At 44.7% G+C, this 20,996-nt stretch overlaps 1 protein-coding gene across 5 annotated transcripts in view; it reads right to left on the bottom strand.

Annotated features, from left to right (window-relative positions):
• Positions 1-20,498, bottom strand: part of TFG (trafficking from ER to golgi regulator) — a 34,910-nt gene extending 14,412 nt beyond the window's left edge. For 3 of the 5 annotated variants that reach the window (XM_054714045.1, XM_008159645.3, XM_054714047.1), the window contains exons 1-4: positions 20,157-20,233; positions 16,332-16,558; positions 13,308-13,391; positions 3,280-3,426 (exon numbers count right to left, since the gene is read on the bottom strand). In XM_054714045.1, the coding sequence (XP_054570020.1) occupies positions 3,280-3,426; positions 13,308-13,391; positions 16,332-16,515 (415 nt within the window). In that variant the 5' untranslated portion in view covers positions 16,516-16,558; positions 20,157-20,233. Of the gene's footprint in view, positions 1-3,279; positions 3,427-13,307; positions 13,392-16,331; positions 16,559-20,156 lie in introns of all 5 variants that reach the window. The other 2 variants (XM_008159643.3, XM_054714046.1) reach the window with 2 other exon arrangements.
• Between the last annotated feature and the right edge of the window lie 498 nt (positions 20,499-20,996).

The following is a 20,996-nucleotide window of genomic DNA, read 5'->3' as shown; positions in this document are numbered from 1 at the left end:
TTTTTAAACTATAGTCCAGCCCTCCAACAGTCTGAGGGACAGTGAACTGGCCCCCTGTTTAAAAAGTTTGAGGACCCCTGGTGATGGAGTATAGATGACATGATGATGACTACAACTTGAAGTTGGGTGTAGGTTCATGGGATACATTACAGTATTATGTCCACTTTTATATAAGTTTAAATTTTCCATAATATACTATTTTCAAAATGGAAAAATAGAATTTTAAACATTATGAGCAGGGTACATTTAAAACCATTTTTTTTTCTAAGGATACTAAGGTACTCAATAGGTATTTATACTACTACTTTCTAAAAGTAAAGGGATTCAAGAATAACCTACATTTCACAAATAGGAACCTGAGGTCAAGACAAAGAAAGATATAAAAACAGAACAAAATATACAAGTAAAAAGAATATTGCTAACGATTTACTCAATTAACAGTTAGTAATCAATTTTTTTATGTTACCAAGAAAGTAAATAAACATGTCATTAGATCACATCTTTAATCAAGAAAAATTTATCTTGTAAAAGAAAACATAAGTACTAAGGGGAATATAAGCACATAAGGGCTTGTATCTCTCATTCATTCCTATCATTCCACTGGTTACACTAACATTTCCTAAATTTCTAAAAGAAAACTCCTACGAATACTTCTTTTGAATACTTCTTTAAAAAAGGCCCCCCAGTTATCCATCATCCTCACCATATTTCCTTCCTCTAATTCCAAGGCTACACCCCAAGAGCATATCACATCAATCTTACAAATTATTCATCCTCACTCTACTACCTTCCACTATCTATGCATCCTTCCCAATTGCAAACTAAATCCATCAGAAAACACAATATATGTCCACCCGCCTACTAGTTGCTCCGTTAGCTAGCTGCTGCAGCTACTGTAACAGGTCAATCAGTATCTAAGGTAGCCTCCGCATTATCTGCTTCATAGAGGAAGCAAGTGTCCAAGAACCACTGCAAAGGTAGAGCACTGAAAATCATAGGTAGCTGCATATTTCTGTCAGTTCCAAATTCACTGATAAATCTTGTTTTATCTGAATGTAAACAGTACATGTCATCTGTAAAATGGGGGGAAAAATTAATTTTTCTTTGCATATTTTAATTAAAAATTGTTAAGATAAACTTTATAATACGCCATTTGAATATACTAATCTAGGTTTGTTTTTTTAATCTTCACCCAAGAATCTTTTTTCCATTGATTTTCAGACAGAATGGAAGGGAGGGAGAAGTGGGAGAAAGAGAGAGAAACACCTACTGGTTGCCTCCCACTCACACCCTGGGCTGTGGATGGATCCTGCAACCAGAAGTTATGTGCCCTTGACCAGGAACCCCTGACTAGGAATAGAACCATGACCCTTTGATCCAACACTCTAACCACTAAGCACACCAGCCAGGGCTAGAATTATTTTTTACTTGAAACTACTTACATACCAATTGAAATGAAATTATTTCAATTCCTAAGGTTCATTAACTATTACACTGAAAAGGATTCAAGAGTCTAAGGGGTTTGAAAAATGACCTATGTCACAAACCCAGAAGTCTAAAACTAGACTGAAACAGTCACCAAGAGAGCACTTTAAAAATGGAATTGCTGGGTCCTGCTCTCCAGTAGGCCTATAATAAGACCTAGGACTCTTATCTATTTTTATAAAAGCCTAAGCGACCATCGCAACCGAAAGGACAACTGAACAGGCTACATGGGGTGACCAGGCCGGCAGGAGGGTTAGTGAGGGACGACCAAATGACCGAGCAGCAGGCTGTGTGGGGCGATCAGGCCCGCAGGAGAGGCAGTTGGGGACAACCAGGCCGGCAAGTGGGGGAGGCAATAAGGGGCGACCAGGCCGGCAGAGGGGAGCAGTGAGGGGTGACCAGGCCAGTGGGGGGGTGGGGAGGGAGTTAGTGGCAACCAGGCCAGTGGGGGGTCAGTGTGGGGTAACCAGGCCAGTGTGGGGACAGTTGAGGGTGACCAAGCTGGCAGGGGGGTTAGTGAGGGGCAACCAAACAACCGAGCAGCAGGCTGCATGAGGTGACCAGGCCAGCAGGGGGGTTAGTGAGGGGCGACCAAACAACCGAGCAGCAGGCTGCATGAGGTGACCAGGCCGGAAGGGGGGTTAGTGAGGGAGCGACCAAATGACCGAGCAGCAGGCTGAGTGGAGTGACCAGGCCGGCAGGGGGGTTAGTGAGGGACGACCAAACAACCGAACAGCAGGCTGCATGAGGTGACCAGGCCAGCAGGGGGGTTAGTGAGGGGCAACCAAATGACAGAGCAGCAGGCTGAGTGGAGTGACCAGGCCGGCAGGGGGATTAGTGAGGGACGACCAAACAACCGAGCAGCAGGCTGCATGAGGTGACCAGGCTGGCAGGGGGGTTAGTGAGGGGCGACCAAACAACCAAGCAGGAGGCTGCATGAGGTGACCAGGCCGGAAGGGAGGTTAGTGAGGGAGTGACCAAATGACCGAGCAGCAGGCTGAGTGAAGTGACCAGACCAGCAGGCAGGTGAGGGACAACCAAACGACCGAGCAGCAGGCTGTGTGAGGTGATCAGGCCTGAAGGGGGATTAGTGAGGGGCGACCAAACGACCGAGCAGCAGGCTGCGTGGGGTGACCAGGCCTGCAGGCGGGGCAGTTGGGGGCAACCAGGCCGGCAGGGGGGCAGTTGGGGGTGACCAGGCCAGCATGGGGGCAGTAAAGGGCGACCAGGATGGCATGGGGGGCAGTAGGAGGCGACCAGGAGGTGGGGGGGGGGGACAGTTGAGGGGGACCAGGCTGGCGGGGGGGGGGGCAATTAGGAGCAACCAGGCCGCGGGGGAGGAGGGGCAGTTGGGGGTGAACAGGCCAGCAGTGGGGGAGAGTTAGGGGCGATCAGGCAAGCAGGCAGGTGAGCAGTTAGGAGCCAGTGGTCCCGGATTGTGAGAGGGTGTAGGCTGGGTGCAGGTCCTGGGGATCAGGCCTACAGCAGCAGTCAGACATCCCCCGAGGGGTCCTGGATTGAAGAGGGTGCAGGCTGGGCTGAGAGGACCCCCTTCATCCCCCACCCCAATCACAAATTTCATGCACCGGGCCTCTAGTTAGTATAAAATCCCCCAACAATCCTGATGAACAGCCAGGTTTGGGAATACACATATGAATACTAGCAAAGGCAAAAATAAAAAGATATGACAATGGGAGTGCCATCCAAACTCCTACTGAAGAGTATTTTGTTTTTTTTTAATCTGCAAATTGATGTAAGGATAACTTTTTTTAAAAAAGTGGGGTCACAGTCTACCATTTTCAGCAATACTGGTGGAAGGTCCTGGTTCACCAGGTGGTTCCAAGCTATCCAATAAGCGATTCACTTTATTTCGAAGTTCTATGAGTTCTCGACGGAGATATTTCACCTGACTTGATTCAAGGGGTCTTGGTTGGCCATTAACTGAAATAAAAGAATTAATTTAGTTAAAATTAGGAAATGTATATTGTATATATACAATAAATGTATAAGTATATTGACAGACTAATATGCACTAAGAAAAAATAAATATAATTTATTTAAAAAGTGAAACAAAATCAAACAAGATACTTATTAATGTCACTTGAATAGTAACTATTTTTAAGGAAAGAATTATTTATTGCTAATAATTTACTTTTTGGAAAAAATTCCTATTCATTAGTCTTTGCTGATGCCATATCTACGGCTTATGATCACATTCTTTAAAAAGGTTTCTTAGAAGAATTTAATGACAGTAAAATAAATTAAAACCTATAGAAAGCTCTGATATCATTTCTTTAAATTTTTATTATGAGAGTATTACACATGTCCCCCTTTTTTCCTCCATTGCCCCTTCCTCCCAGTTCCCATCCCACCCCAGGCCTTCACCACCCTATTGTCTGTGTCCATAGGTAATACATATTTATCTACACTAATAAAAGAATAACATGCAAATTAACCATCACTCTGCTATACCAAGCCACGCCCACCAGCCAATCAGGAGCAAGTATGCAAATTAATCCAACCAAGAAAGCAACAGCCACAGAGCTGGAGAGAGCAGGAGGCTTGGGTTGACCCTGGCGATGGAGGAAGCCAAGCTTCCCACCCACCCTGGCTGGCCCTGGCCTCTGCTCAAGGCTACAAAGTTTCAATTATAGAAGAAATAAATCCCAGATACCAGGGCCTCCACTTGGGTCACCGGGGGGCATGGCCAGCCTGAAACCACCACAGGCCCTTGGCCCAGGCTGTCCCACGCCCCAAGGGAACCCCCACCCTGATCCGGGACACCCTTCAGGTCAAACCAGACAGCCCCCACCCATGCACCAGGCCTCTATCCTATGAGTAATATGCAGATTGTCCATCACTCCAACACACAAGATGGCTGCCCCCATGTGGTCAAAGATGGCTGCCCCCATGTGGACACAAGATGGCCAGCAGGGGAGAGCAGTTGAGAGGGACCAGGCCTGCAAGGGAGAGCAGTTGGGGGCGATCAACCCTGCAGGGGAGGGCAGTTAGGGGTGACCAGGCCGGCAGAGGAGGGAAGTTGGGGGCAACTGGGCCTGCAGGGAGGGGCAGTTGGGGGGGGACCAGGCCTGCAGGGGAGGACAGTTAGGGGTGACCGAGCCTGCAGGGGAGGTCAGTTAGGGGCAATCAGGCTGACAGGGGAGCAGTTAGGCATCAATCAGGCTGGCAGGGGAGTGGTTAAGGGGTGATGAGGCTGGCAGGCAAGAGCGGTTAGGGGCAATCAGGAAGGCAGGCAGGCAAGCAGTTGGGAGCCAGCATTCCCGGATTTTGAGAGGGATGTCCCAGATTGGAGAGAGTGCAGACTGGGCTGAGGGACACACCCTCCCTCAACCCCCCACCCATGCACAAATTTCATGCACCGGACCTCTAGTATATATATAAAACCCTAATATGCAAATAGACCATACGGCAGAACAACTGGTCACTATGATGTGCGCTGACCACCAGGGGGCATGTGCGGAACATGGCGGGCATCAGTTGCAGTGGGATGGTGGAGCAGGTGAGCAGAGGCGCCAGACCAACATGGGGCGCCAGTTGCTGTCATCGGGGAGAGCCTCTGGTGGTGGTTGCTGAAAATTCTTTGCTCCCACACGCCACGATCCTTCCGGCTTCTCCACCTCCCCCTGCTCCTGAGGAGTAATTGGGGCCAGCAGGTGCCTCTCGCACCCACTGCAAGTGACGGCCCTACTCGCACCCGCTGCCAGCACTCAGCACTGGTCCCAATCACTCGGCACCATCAGTGGGTGTGAACAGCAGCTGCTGGCCCCAATTGCCCATGAGGGCTTCTCCACCTCCCCCTGCTCCTGAGGGGCAATCGGGGCAGCAGCTGCCACTCACACCTGCTGCTGGTGCCAGACCCAATCACTTCTTGCCATCAGCAGGTGTGAGCAGGGCTGGTGCCATAAGGGCCTGGGAGCGGTGGCGGGACTGCAGGCAGGCAGACAGGAGCCCGGGGGCCACAGTAGGAGGGACCGGGCAGGGGTGCAAAGGATGGATCAAAACCTGCCCCTGTGCCCACCGCAGCCTTGCAGCCCACAGTTCCTTTTAAGGTGCACTGGGCCCCTAGTATGTATATAAAAACTTTGGTTAATTTCTTCCCATCCCCTCCCTTTCTCTCTAAGATTCATCAGTCTGTTCCATGTTTACATGCCTCTGATTCTGTTTTATTCATATTTATTTTATTAGGTTTCTTGTTCACTTATTTTGATTTTTATATTCAATTGTTATGTATTTGTTGCCATTTTATTTTTTTCTCTTTTTTGTTGCCATTTATTGTTCATATTTTTCCTCCTCCTTCTCCCCTCCTTCCCCCCTCTATCCACTCTGCCTCTCCCCATCCCCCTCCTCCCCCACCTACTTCTACAAGAATACCCTTTGCCCTAACTGGTATGGCTCTGTGGATCGAGCATTGTCCTGAGACTGAAGGGTCCCATAACCCTCCTCCTCCTCTTCTTAAAGAATACTCTTCACCCTAGCTGGTTTGGCTAAATAGATAAAAGAGTATTGGCCTGCAGACTGAAGGGTCCTGGGTTCGATTCCGGTCAAGGTCACATGCCTAGGTTGCAGGCTCGATCCCCAGTAGGGGGTGTGCAGGAGGCAGCCAATCAATGATTCTCATCATTGATGTTTCTCTCTCACCCTCTCTAAAATCAAGAAAAAAATATATACATATATATATGTATATACATATACATACACACACTAGAGGCCCAGTGCACGAAATTCATGCATGGGGGGGGGTGTCCCTCAGCCCAGCCTGCACCCTCTCACAATCCAGGACTGCTAGCTCCCAACTGCTCGCCTGCCTGCCTTCCTGATTGCCCCTAACCACTTCTGCCTGCCAGCCTGATCACCCCCTAACCACTCCCTGCCAGCCTGATTGATGCCTAACTGCTCCCCTGCCAGCCTGACCTCCCCTGCACGCCTGGTCACCCCTAACTGCCCACCCCTGCAGGCTTGGTCCTCCCCAACTGCTCTCCCCTGCAAGCCTGGGTTCCCCCCAACTGCCTTCCCCTGCAGGCCCAGTCACCCCTAACTGCCCTCCCCTGCAGGCCTGATCATCCCCAACTGCCCTCCCTTGCAGGCCTGGTCCCTCCCAACTGCCCTCTCCTGCTGGCCTGATTGCCCACAACTGCCCTCCCTGGCTGGCCATCTTGTGGCAGCCATCTTATGTCCACATCAGAGCAGCCATCTTTGACCACATGGGGGCAGCCATCTTGTGTGTTGGAGTGACAGTCAATTTGCATATTACTCTTTTATTAGATACTAGAGGCCCAGTGCATGATTGAATCATGCACGTGTAGGGTCCCCTACACGCTTTCCCTTTCGATCACGGGGAGCTGGGTGCCTGTCCGCTGGTGCACCAGGCGCCGGAGGCTTCTGAAAGGCCTGCTGCCTGAGCGGCCAGGCACCCAGCTCCCCCACTTTTGATGGTCCGTGCGGTGGGATGTCAGCTCGCTGCCCCAGAGGTCCCTTCTGTGCCGCAGCACAGCCATGGCGCAGACGCTGAGCTCGTGCCGCTGCTGGCGACGCAGCTCAGCGTCCTGCCGGCCCAATCAGCTACCCCGGCCACCCCGAGTCCCGCCCCCCCCACGCCTCCTGGCCAATCGTGGGCATAGCAAAGGTACGGTCAATTTGCATATTTGTCTATTATTAGTTAGGCTGCTAGGATTACTGGTTTGGTGGTAACGAACTCCTTTAGCTTTTTCTTGTCTGTGAAGCTCTTTATCTCCAATACTAAATGATAATTTTGCTGGATAGAGGAATCTTGGTTGTCGGTCCTTACTATTCATCACTTTGAATACTTCTTGTCACTCCCTCTAGCCTGCAGTTTCTATTGAGAAATCAGCTGAGAGTTGTATGGGTGATCCCTTGTAGGTAACTAAATGCTTTTCTCTTCAATGCTTTTCAGATTCTTTTTGTCTTTAACCTTTTGCACTCGGATGTCGAGTGTGACTCTACACAGTTAGCATTAGAATAAAGGAATCGAGAAAAAAGCAAGCAAGTGCAAAGGGTTAATTATGATGCGTCTTGGTGTGGGCCTCTTTGGGTTCCTCTTGATTGGGACTCTGTGCTTCCTGCCCTTGTAAGTCTATTTCTTTCACCAGGTAAAATAAATTTTCTGTCATTATTTCTTCAAGTTTTTAATATTTTGCTGTCTCTCTCTCCTCCTCTGGAACCCCATAATGTGTATGTTGGTATGCTTGAAGTTGTCCCAGAGGCTCCTTACTATCTTCATATTTTTGGACTCTTTTTTCTCTTTGCTCTTATCATTAGGTGTTTTTTGATTCCTCATATTCCAAATTGTTGACTTCTCAGAATCCTTACTCTACTGTTGAATCCCTGTAAATTATTTTTTTATTTCAGTTAGTGTATGCTTAATTTCTGACTGGTCCTTTTTCATGTCTGAAATTTAAGGTCCTCGAAAGTCTCACTAAGTCCCTTGAGCTCTCATTAAGATGCTTGAGCAACTTTATAACCATTATTTTGAACTCTGTATCATTAGTTTGCTTTCTTCCATTTCTTTCATTTGTGATGTTTTTCTTTGTCTCTGCATTTTGACTGCTTCCCTGTGTTTCTTTATATGAATTAGGTAGCGTTCCTATGTCTCCTGGAATTGGCAGAGTGGCCTTGTGTATTAGGTGTCCTGTAGGGCCCAGTGGCTCAACCTCCCTAGTCAACCTGAGCTGAGCACTCTAGGTGCACCCCCATATGGGCTGTTTGCACAGTTTTGTTGTAGTTGAGCCTTGATTGCTCAGGCCAATTGGTTGTGGGGACCAGCTGTGACTACAGTGGAAGAGCTATTATGCAGGAGACACCCCTATGGAGCAGGATTTGCTTCAGTGGAGCTTTGGTGCTGAGTCTGCCCCAGGAGTGTGTCGCTTATGTATGCATAGAGTTGTAATCTGGTATCGTTTAAAGTTGTCCACCAGGTACACTGGCTCTGGGGCCTCCCAGGAGTTACAAAGTTAGCCACTGCCTTGGGCCACCCAGCAGGAACTAAGAGAGATCTGCAGATGGCTGCTACTAGTATTGAGCTTTGAAGTGCCCAGGAAAGTCCAGCTGTGAAGCAAGGCAGGCTGATGCTAGTACTGGTTCTTGGGCCTCTTACTGATAGGTTTGGGGCACGCTGATGCCAGCTGCTGCTTGTTTCAGAGATTTTAGGAAAGTCTGACACCAGAGCCAGAACAGCCATCTATAATAATGAAAGCGTAATATCCTAATTAGACCAGACGTCCTTCCAGATGAAGCCAGGGCTGCGAGGAAAGCTTGGGTCCCAGGTGCCTACCAGCAGCCAGAGGGAAGCCTGGGTCCCAGGTGCCTACCAGCAGCCAGAGGGAAGCCTGGGTCCCAGGTGCCTGGCAGTGGCCAGAGGAATGCCCGGGTCCCGGGTGCCTGCTGGTGGCTGAAGGAAAGCCCAGGTCCTGAGTGCCAGAGGAAAGCTGGTGCTGGCAGCCAGGGGAAGGAAGGCCTACTCTTACATGAATTTTGTACATCGGGCCTCTAGTTTATATAGAAAAACAGCTGCAAACAGCTTGGGTAGGGTTGCAAATTGGATGGGGCAGGGTCCCAGGGGACCACCAGGGCAGAGGGAACAATGTGGGCCAGGATGATGGAAACTCAGATATGGCTGCCAGTCATCTCTGTGACAGAGGTGGTCCCAAAACAGGAACAATGACCCCTGTGAACACCCCAATCTAGGAGAAAGCCGCCCCCAAGTTCCTGCCCTGATGCCAGACAATCAAGTTCCTCCCCATATGTCCCTTTGTCCCCCAAAGCTGCTACCCAGCACTGGAGCTCAGAGGAAGTGGGACATATAAGTTTGTGTGCCCACTCATTAAGAGGAATGCTGGGTCTCCAGCAGCCTCCGTGTCACTCAGCCACAATCCCTGCTGGTTTTTACAGCCTGAAGTTACAGGGACTTCTCTTCACAGTCCTGGAACCCTGGACTGGGGGGCTGGTGTGAGGCTGGGAACCCTTGCTTCTCTTAGGAATCCTCTGCAAGCACAATCTCTCTCCCTATTAAAAACAAAACAAACAAAAAAAACACCACGTGGGTCTTGGACCAGCCTGTTCCGTACTTCCACCCCTCCTGCCAGTCTTGAGGTGCTTTCTCCTTTACTTCTCTAGTTGTAGGACTTCCACAAAGCCACATTTCAGGCGGTTTTGAATGATGGTTATTCTGTATTTTAGTTGTAATTTTGATGTAGTTGTGGGAGGCAGCAAGTACTAGTGTTTACCTACACCTTCATCTTGATTCTAATAGAAATTACATACTTTCAAAAACTCGTTTTATCTCACCCTATTCTTTTATATTCTTGAAATAACACAATAAACACCTTATTCTACACATTAATGTTAAAAGGTGCATGACTAATAGGTCTTCTATCCCTCTTGCCTATTTTTGACCTAAAAAAAAAATTTGCTACCTAAAATAACTGACCTAAAGAGTAACCTATTAAAACAAAAATATGCAGAATTCATGAATCCACACTACCATCCTTAAAAGTAGTTATAGTTGGCCCTTGAACAACACAAGTTTGAACTATGCAGGCCAACTTATACACAATATTTTTTCAATAAATACAGCAATATTTTCTCCTCCTTATAATTTTCTTAATAACATTTTTTTCTCTAGATTACTTTATTGTAAGAAAACAGTATATAACACACATAATATACAAAATGTGTTCACCGACTATTTGTGTTCATTGTGAGGCTTCCAGTCAACAGTAGGTTATTAGCAAAGGTTTCAGGGACTCAAAATTTATATGAGGATTTTTTACTGTGTGTGGGGTTAAGTCTCCTAACCAGGCATTGTTTAAGTCAACTGCACTTCTATAAGCAGTATCTGAGTAAAAAAAAGTCAAGAGATTTCTCAATAATCAGTTTGTTTTTAATGAAGGCAACATTACTTCATTTAATTACCCATTTTGTCCAAATGACTTTCAGCTGAATTGAAAAAAAAAAGTGACACCAGGCTCTGAATACAAACCTCAAGATAGGGGCTCAAAAATTAAACTAAAAAGGCTTTATGCATTGCCAGTACACATATATACGAATTCCTAAGGCACCATCTTAGAAAAGGAAATCTATTTGAAAATAAAGGTTCAGAGAGATTCTTAAACATATTTCAAACAGACCACTAATTTAAGCTTTTAGAACACAACCCACCAGTATTTTACATACTCCCTATATAGTTATGAGGAAATTAAATATCGTCTCCTACCTACATCAATTAATTCTTAGCTTTTAGTGGGTGACTGGTTTTTCTCTAATATCTGAGAAAGAGAAAGGCAGCCAGGAACTGGCCTGGTACTGTTAATGCTGCTGGAAGCTGGCCTGGCACTCAGGTAGGCTCTGATGTTCTCTTGCTGAACATGAACTATTTCAAAGAACACCAACAATCAGAACAGATCACTCCATTACTGTGATCAAGACAAAAACAAAGCCATTCCATAATCATGTAAGAACTCAGACAAAAACAAGAACATTGACCAACCATAAAAATTATCCAACATCCCTGACTAATGTGAGTGACTGCTGCTTTTTAACAATTGCAGCTTTAGCCTTAATTCACTCCTCCACCTCTGGTTTAGATTTACTAAGGTGCCCAATCACAGGACCACCCCTACCACTTCCTGAGAGCATCCAGTCTAGAACAAAGCCCCACTTCCTTGAACCTTATAAAAAAATCACCTAACACAAGCCCAAGACCTATGAAAAACCCTTTCTAACACACTTTTACTGAAACAGCCTATTGTCCTCCTCACTGGGGAAATATTTGTAGTTATGTCCCTTTGCATTTCTAATGTTGCTTATTTGTACCCTTTTTCTTCTTGAATAAACTTAATAGAGGTTTGCTAAGTCAATTCCCTGACTTCTAGTTAATCTCTGCACTTTATTATTTTCTTCCTTCTAAGTTATTTGGGCTTACCTTGTCCTTTTTGTATTTAAGACTATCCATATAAAATTAATGAAAATACACCCAACTTTGTTCAACTACAGCTGTGGTCCTGATGGTCTTTGTATGAAAATCCCAGCAGATATATCCCTAATATGGCCTATGAACTGAGGTAATCTATTTAGTGGCTCTTGGAATACCATGTGTTACAAGTTTAAATTCCCTATTCCATAATTATGTATTTTTATTAGTATAACTTTATGACTTTAATGATTTCAAGCACACAAAAAAGATACTCATTAACATCTTCATTAATCTTAATATTTTTCCATCTTTGCTCCTGATCATTAATAAAACAATACAGACATAATTAAATTTCCCTGGCAAGCTCTCCCCAAAACCCATACCCCTGCTTCATGATTCATATTAAAATTTTACACATTTTTCCATAACAATCTTGCCTCATTACATTTGTCTCATTATCTTTTTGTTATAATTTTAATTGGTATTTCAGTTACATTTTATAATCCTTTTATATTAGGGTACAAAGCAATTGTTCTATGTGATAGTTGCCCAATATAAGGTTAAAGACTTCCCTTCTATTCCTAGTTTGCTCTGACTTTTTAACATGACTGGGGTCTGAATACTTTTTTAGAGAAGATGGTTCAGTTTTGCCTCTATATGAACAGTGGTATTAATAGATTTTATTTAAATCAATCCTGCATTCCTAGGATGAAAAAATCTTGGCAGTTGGGAGGGCAGTTGGGAGGGACCAGGCCTTCAAGGGAGGGCAGTTGTGGGCAATCAGGCCAGCAGGGGAGGGCAGTTAGGGGTGACCAGGCCGGAAGAGGAGGGAAGTTGGGGACGACCGGGTCTGCAGGGAAGGGCAGTTGGGGGGAACCCAGGCCTGCAGGGGAGAGCAATTAGGGGGGACCAGGACTGTAGGGGAGGGCAGGTGGGGGGGGGGGGCCAGGCCTGCAGGGGAGGGCAGTTAGGGGTGACTATGTTGGCAGAGGAGGGTAGTTAGGGGCAATCAGGCTGGCAGGGGAGCAGTTAGGCATCAATCAGGCTGGCAGGGGAGTGGTTAGGGGGTTATCAGGCTGGCAGGCGGAAGCGGTTAGGGGCAATCAGGAAGGCAGGCAGGTGAGCAGTTGGGAGCCAGCAGTCCTGGATTGTGAGAGAGATGTCCTACTGCCCGGGCCTAAACAGGCAGTAGGACATCCCTTAAGGGGTCCCAGATTAGAAAGGGTGCAGGCTGGACTGAGGGACACACCCCGCAGTGCACAAATTTCATGCACTGGGCCTCTAGTATTTATATATTAAATTCACCTAGGAAATTGTCCATGTCATTGGAGTTTTCAGATTGAAAGTTATTCACAGTAGTCATAATATAGATTTTTTTTTTAAAGTTTCTACTATATTTTATAGTTATGCCTCTTTTTATTTCTAATACTAAAGGCCCAGTGCACGGATTTCGTGCACTGGTGGGGGTGTGGCATCTAGCAGCAGGGCCTGACACAAAAACAGGTGGCCATGAAGCAGATAACATCAAGGCCACATGCAGCTACTGTCGAGATTTAGGATAATGGAGCAAATGGGGAATTTTAAACATGACTACTTTCTATTAATCATATATATGCATAATTATAGTTACATATATATAATTAAGCCTTAATAATTCAAAAATTCTGATACAGCTGAAACTTATTGTTTAATTCTGAGTATTTAACCTTTTGCACTCGGATGTCGAGTGTGACTCAACACAGTTAGCATTGGTAGCAGGAATTGAGAAAAAAGCAAGCGAGTGAAAAGGGTTAAAAGTAAAAAAAACTAGAAAAGTCTTTAATAAAAATACAATGAATAAAATAGTAAATTTATTAGAAAGTTTACCACTTACCAAATAATGTCAGTTTCAGTATTCTACTACACTGAATTGCAAAGGAAAGGTCAGAACTATCAAAAATTGTTATAAGATCTCCATCTGGATAAAAAAAGAAAAGAAATGAGTTTCAAACTTGCATCAGTAGTAAACTAGGATCTACATTAAATTAAAATCAGATTGCATAATTAGAATCTCCCATAAAAACCTCACAAACAGTAAGAGATCAACCAAAGGACTTGTATGCATGCATATGAGCAAAACCAATGGACACAGACAGTAGGAGGGGTGAGGGCTTGTGCCTGGGGGAGGGGGTGGTGGGGAGAGGTGAATGGGGAAAAAAGGAGACTCCTAATACTTTAAACAATGAAGAATTTTTTAAAAATTAAATAATTATCCAAAATTCCTTAAAAAAAAAACCTTACAAACATTAAGGGATCTAGGGAAAATGTAGGTTCAAAAGAATACTAAACCAATTTTGCTTATTACTTTTATAAGAATAGCCAAAACATAGCCAACATTAATGCATTAAGTCATCTTTTACTAGTCACCAGGAGATGCATGGTAGCAATATCACAAATTACTAGTTCAGATTAACATCTTTCCATTCCAGAAAATTTAAATATATACGATGTCTAAAAAAAATGTATACACATACTTTGAATAATTATAAAGACAGTGTTTATTAAAATACATTTCATTCTCAAAATAGAGCTATCAGCTGTTAAAGTGTGTATACATTTTTGGGGGACACTCTATTTATCAAAAGTTAAAGTAATATTTTCAAGGTTCAAATTTTAATTCTAAGTACATTAAAACATCCCTGATACAAATGGCAGAGAAGCCATATATAGAATATTAACTAAAAGTTTTGCAAAAAAAATTTTTACAGACTTGCCCTAATGATGGGTAGGCACTAGTCTTTCGGGTCACTGACCATTTTAAGATGAAAATTATCAACTCACCCCAAAAAAATATTCATATACACCAGATTCTGAATTCCCCTAGATCCCAAGGATAAAAAAAAAAAAAAAAGATAATTTACATATCAATCCCCTATTTCAAAAGCTTTCAAAGGGCTAGGCAAGAGAGAAAAGTGTTCTCTAGAGAGAACAAGAACAGAAAAGCAACTACAGGCAAGGTGTTAGTCAGAGGGTCCTGTGCAGGGTATCTTCAAAGACAGTTGCTTTAGACAAGGAGTTTTGTTCTTGGGAGGCTGAGAGGCTGTTCTTCTACACCAATTTTACCACTGGTTGGGCAGATTTGACCCCAGTTGGCAATAAAAGCCATACGGAGAACTTTATCATTGTTTTTAGTTCTTTATAACCAGACGTATTTCTTGTAACAAACATACCTAATGTTCAACTTCAAGGATTCTATTCATAAAAACATTTTAAGGAAAATATAGTATATATGTAAAAGAAGAAAACTTTTTATAACTGCCCTTTTTCTTTTCTAAATTCCACAACAGAAATACAATATCTCCTGATGGCAAAAAACTTTATGTAAGCCAGCAGATTGTACAAACCTGTACAATTCAAAACACCTAAAAATACCATGGAAAATAAATGTATTTGGTAACTAGATGTAGAGAACAAGGTTTCAACAATAAGGATACTCTAAGTTAGGGGTCCACAAACAGCAACCAATGAATAAATCCCTGTTTAGAGACTGCAAACTAAAAATGATTCTTACACGTTTAAAAGGTTTTGAAGAAAAGATGATGAGACACAGGACTTATATCATGCTAAAATATGTATCTGATCCTTTAAAGAAAAAGCTGACTGACCCTGTCTGACCTAAATAAAAATAAGGGAGTTAAGAGTAAGCCAGATAAACAGTTGAAGATATGCCAAGTTTGAGGTAAAAGCAAAGCATCTCAAGTACTAAAGTAAAATAAAAAAATAAAAAACGTTTATAACTGATAAAATTAAAGCACATATTTGGAAATCAAAGAGATGAAAGTTGGTGTATTGTAAATAATAAATCGTTCTCCTTTATTGTTTCTTATCATAGGTGACTCTCAAAAATTAGTTTTGGATACTGTTAGGGCATACATTATGAAAAAAAGCACAGTGTCACAGATGTTAAGGAATAAGAGTACTTAATACAGGGTGATATGGTCAGCACTGCCAGGTATTAGGGTTAAAGTAAAATAGACTGGGAATAAATTCAGAAGTAAGAAAGATACTGGTAACCACCTAAAGTACAACTTCAGTAGAGATGTTAACAAAGAAAACAGGTTTAAAGAAAAGGAAATGAAGAGTCTCTTACTGTAATTCCACTGTGTGTTTGATAAAACATTTTTCATGTTAAAACTCATCTCCATAAAAATAGTTTAGTGGTCAATAAGTCTGGGAATACTGTATGCTATAAAGCAGAGGTGGGAACCTTTTTTCTGCCAAGGGCCATTTGGATATTTATAACATCATTCACGGGCCAAACAAAATTATCAACTTAAAATTAGCCTGCTATATTTGATCAACCATTTAATTAACTCGCCCCTAATGCTTTGGCAGGGCAGACCAAATGATTTCTTGGGCCTTATGTGGCCTGCATGCCAGATGTTCCCCACTCCTGCTAGTATAAACTGACAACAGGCATCAGCATAATTTCCTACAATAAAGAAATACATTTGTCTTTTTTTTAAACAAACTTTTCCAGGCTTAGTTGACCATGGAATCCTTTTTCATTCAATACCTACTGATATGCCTTCCACTTTGGACAATATGAGTGAAAGTTTGGTTTTAAAAGCAAAAATGAAGCCAGAATTGCACAGGCAAAAGAGAAAAAAAAATGCTTGTGAAAATATATGTGACAGTGTTCTATCACTTAAAATCCCTTCTATTAATAATATTCCTTAGCTATTTTTAACTTATAAAAGAAAACTAACTATATAAATATCCCATTTAATAAAAGAAGTCGGCACTCAAATCACCATGAACGGGACGAAATTTTTATTCTGAGAAAGTTCAATGAAATATTGGCAAAAGAACACATAATAATACTTGTTTTTAAAACTAACTTTAGAAACACTCTTACCTTCATCTTTATACTTTATGATAACTTCATCATTACTCAGAAGTTTTCCTCTGAAAACTCTTTGCATCATTAGCACTAATTCATCGTAAGTAATATCTTCATTATGAATGGGAATTCGTCGAATGTCCTCCCCAAGTTGAGCTTTGATGATTAGCTTCCCACTTAGGTCCAACTGTCCATTCATGGTGGACTCCAGGATGTCAGATATATACAATTCTAGAGAAATACTGAAAAAATGGTTTTGATGATTAAACAGCTATAAAACATCTTAAAAGTTGAAAAGCAAAGCTATTATTAGAATCTAAGAAATTTTGACCATCAAAAGAGCTTCACAGTTCCAATGTTACCATATTCACCTTAAAATGGTCTGGAGGTAACTTTATTATGTGCACAGTAACATAAGTTTCATTGTTTTATATCTTGTTGAATGCATATCTGACATTACCATTTAGATTTCTATTTTAACATGTCTAAAAACAAACTCCTGGTCTTCCCCTCAAAATCTGCTTCTCCTATAATCTTCATCACCTCAGTTAATGACAATTCCTTCCTTCCAGTTGTTCAAGATTACATATATACTAGAGGCCGGTGCACTGAATTCGTGCAAGAGTTGGCCTTCCTTCCCCTGGCTGCCGGCACCGGCTTCCCTCTGGTACCCGGGTCCCAGGCTTCCCTCTGGCCGCCAGCAGGCACCTGGGATCCTGGGACCGGGTCTTCCCTTGCAGCCCTGGCTTTGTCCAGAAGGACATCTGGTCTAATTAGCATATTACGCTTTTATTATTATAGATTATTATAGAAGATTAGTTCCTCTCTTTTCCTCACAAAGGTACCTAAAATCTAGTTGACACTACCTTTAAAATATCTCTAGAATCCAATCACTTCACAGTCTTCACTTCTAATCAGCTTGATCCAAGCCACCATTATCTTTTGCCTGAATTATTGCAAAAAAACTCCAAACTGATCTGCCTACTTTTTACCTTTGCCCACCTTTTGATCTATTCCCAACACACCAGGCCTATCTCTCTTTCAAGACCAATGTGTTCTTGAATACATTACCTATAACCACTGAGCATTTCCCTGGCATCAACTCCTTCCTCCTGTCCCAAGCAAATGCTCTCTCCAAATACTTAAAGCATCCTATTATCTCCTACTGGCTACATTCTGGTTTCAACCTCATGCTTTACTATGGCCGCTTTCTATTTTCTCCTCTTAAATTTGTTATTTCATTAATTAACATCATACTTTGTTTCCATAGTGCTCTACAATTAGTGTGTGTGTGTGTGTGTGTGTGTGTGTGTGTGTGTCTAAGCACCACGCCTGCTCCCCAACACATCTTAACCATTCAAATATTTGAAGTATTCATGAATCCTAATTCATTTAATGAATTTTACTTATACATGCCCTACATCCTTACAACTATTCCTTAAATGAATATCTCTAGACTCCCTCACCATCCTTTGAAGAGATTACATTTTATTAACAAATCTTTAATGCCCCATCTTAAAATGGGACATTAAATACTGAATCTAACACTCTGAGGTCAGTTCATAACAGAATGGATTGTAATCCATGACTGGGATGCTGTGCTTATCATAATGTAAAGTAAGAATACAGTTAGTTTTATCTTTGCACTCTTTCACAATGGACTTCTGAAGACTGTGATTAACTGAAACCTCTATACAACTGCTTTACGTGTTAGCCAAACCTGACTTCTTCATTCAGGAAAAGTTTACTGGAATATCTGCTATGTTCCAAGCTCTGAAGTATGATTACTTCAACAAGATGGTGAAGATTCCATCTTGTGGGCCTTGCAGCCTGAGAGTAATAAAGAATGTCAGTAAAACAATGTTACCTTCTATTACCTACAGGTTGTGTAAATCAGCAATAATGTAGTTAAAGACCAGGGCTTAACTTCAGCAAGATGGTACTATCTACTCTCGGCAGCACGTAGAATAAAACCTGGCATATAGTAGGTGAAGACTTGATTTTGTTCCATGAACAAAACATGAATGAGACATAATAAAGTTCTGATAAAGGAACTGGGAGGAGAAAACTGTACTATTAGGTCAGCTCCTAAGTCAGACCTTCACAATGTACCTTCATTGTAGAGCTAGAAGTGACTCCCCAAAACAGACATACTCCTAATTAAAAGAAATTTCCAACATCAGATATTACTGATAGTATGTATGTCCTTTCACCTGTGAGGGGATTCTTGCTCACCAATGGGTCATAGAATTGTACACTGGAAACCTATATCATTTTATTAACCAATGTCACCCCTATAAATTTAACCAAAATAAAAAGACCAGACCTGCAGATCAAAGCAATTTGCTCCAGTTCTTCTATTTAACAGTAGTCTACGCTTGCCTCCTCAGTTAACAGGAACATCACATTTTCATCCCAATTTTTATTTATATTTATTTGCTCTAGTATGTATGCCCTTTTGTTTGGGTGGGGGGGCAGGAATTCTTGCTCACCTATGGACTGGAAAACATGAGTCTCTTTCACTTTGTATCTGTCATGTTTGCCCGCAAATTCACTTATTCCTTGGTGTTTCCCATGGACTGTAAACTCCCTGCGGCTAGGAAATGGGGCAGTCACCTCCTTAAGGCACGCACAAACACCACAAAACTAGGGGCACCACAGAACTTTCCCTTCCCGGGGAAATCCCACCCCCACACATATTCTGTGTGTAACAGCATCATTTTAGGTCCTCTTTTTCTCTAACTTCAGTCACAAGGCCGAAATGGGTACGAACTAAAAGTGCCCAGGACTGCTGCCGAGACCCTCACAGCATATTCTCTCCTCCCACCGGGCCCTTGCCCCACGCCCTCCTAAGGCCAGAAATGGCACAGCCATTAACGTATGAAACTTTCCAACAGGAGCACTGGTCTCCGCCCCAGAGAACACAGCGACAGGCCCAAGGACGCACACGGAGACCACCTCCGGAACCAGGATCCAGGTTCCTGCCGCGGCCGAACCTCCAACTCCACGCCTCTGGGGAGGGCCCTGCTCAAGCTCAGCAGGGCGGGATCAGGCCCGTCCAGGAGGGTAGCAATTTCCTTTCAGAAATTCTAAGCAAAATCAACCTCGCATTATCCCAAGGAATCCAAGGAGCCTCCAATCCTGCCTGACCGGAGGTAATGCAGCGAGACGGGGAAGATTCCCACCACCAGCTCTGTGACCTTACAGTGTGCAAGTATTTCTGGAAGCTTCGTCTCCCATCATTTGCAAAAAGGGAGTATCTACATGTGAGAGGATCCCTGTGATTAAGTGAGATCGGGTATCCTAAAGGACTCTGTACGGTGCCTAGCAAAGCAAAGTCTCAAAAGTTGGCTATCATCCTCACCACAAAACTGGGTTGGGCCTTCGGACGGCGCTCGGCGAAGCACCAACACAGCCCAGGAAAAACAGGTTCCTCTAAGGGACCCCCGCCACCTAATCCCCATGGGCGCCATTCGCCACCCTTCTCCCCTTTCCTAGGAGTCCCCTCTGGCTAACCGCTCGACCCCCACAGGCCTCCCAATCACGCCTCCTCCCCCTCGGGGAGCCCGACCCCTGGGAGCCAGGCGGGGCAGCCCCCGGCCCCCAGGGACCCGCCGACCCGCCACCGCGGGCCCCTCTCCCTCCCCCACCGCGCCGCGGCCTCTCCTCCCCTCCCCCCCGCGAGGCCCCACCCGGCCTCCGTGCTCACGGCCTCCAGCCCCCGGCCAGGCCCCTCCGGCCCCGGCGCCGGCGGGAGCGAACGAGGCCCTGCCGGCGTCTCCTCGTCCACCGCCCGCTTTGTCCGAGAAGGCGGCCGCGCCCCCGTCCCAGCGGCCATACCGGCTGGCCGAGGCCGCGCTGGCGCCTCTCCGCGGGTCTCCGCTGACCCGACCGGTGCAAGGCCGCCGAGCTCTCGGGCGTCCGGGGTGGCTGCGCTCAAGGCCCACGCCGCCGCCCTCCGCAGCCGCCGCACCTCGTTCGTAGGATCGCGCGGGCTCCGGCCAATCGCACGGACCCACCAAACCTAGCGAGAGCTCAGGCCCAGGACGTGGCAGGTGGGGGAAGGAGAGGGGCGGAGCAAGGAGAGAAATCTGTCCCGTCGCCCCGCCTCCCGGCGAGCCGACCACCCCCAAGACGCATGCGCAGCGGCAGGGGCGTGGGGCTGCCCCGGCCCGGGCCAGCGAGTCTCTGCTTTCTCACTGGACGACCCGAGTCTAGGAAGTCCGAGCTGAGCGGAAGTACGCATGCGCGGGGGTCTGACCAGGCATTTCCGGTTTCCCTGACAGCTGGTACCGTCTCTCTCGTCTATCACCCGTGGGCGGGGCGTATCGTGTGCGGGTCTGGAATCTTTTTTGAGAGCCGGTTGAAAATGGGCATTTGTCCAAGTTTGCGTTTGGTTGTTTTGTGATCATTGTAGTTCTCCGTGTCATAGCTGGCAAAAAAGTAACCTTTTCCCGCCTTTCTGCTACAAACTCATTCATTCATTTTTGGGCGCCTACGCTTTGCCAAGCACTGTGCTGGAATGAGGATGAGTCAGTTTGTGAGCAAGGACTTTCCAGCAGCGTTTACGAGACAGGACAAACCTATGAGTGTGTACAGGACAAAGGCTGGGAAATCAAGGCTGATTGAGGATTCCACACGCTTTTTTTTTTTTTTTTAAGCGTTTCAGCATGCCCTACA

Source organism: Eptesicus fuscus, chromosome 3 (genome assembly GCF_027574615.1).
Source record: "Eptesicus fuscus isolate TK198812 chromosome 3, DD_ASM_mEF_20220401, whole genome shotgun sequence".
Taxonomy (NCBI): Eukaryota; Metazoa; Chordata; class Mammalia; order Chiroptera; family Vespertilionidae; genus Eptesicus; species Eptesicus fuscus.
The sequence above is the reverse complement of the archived record's forward strand: the minus strand, read 5'-3'. Positions and strand labels throughout refer to the sequence as shown.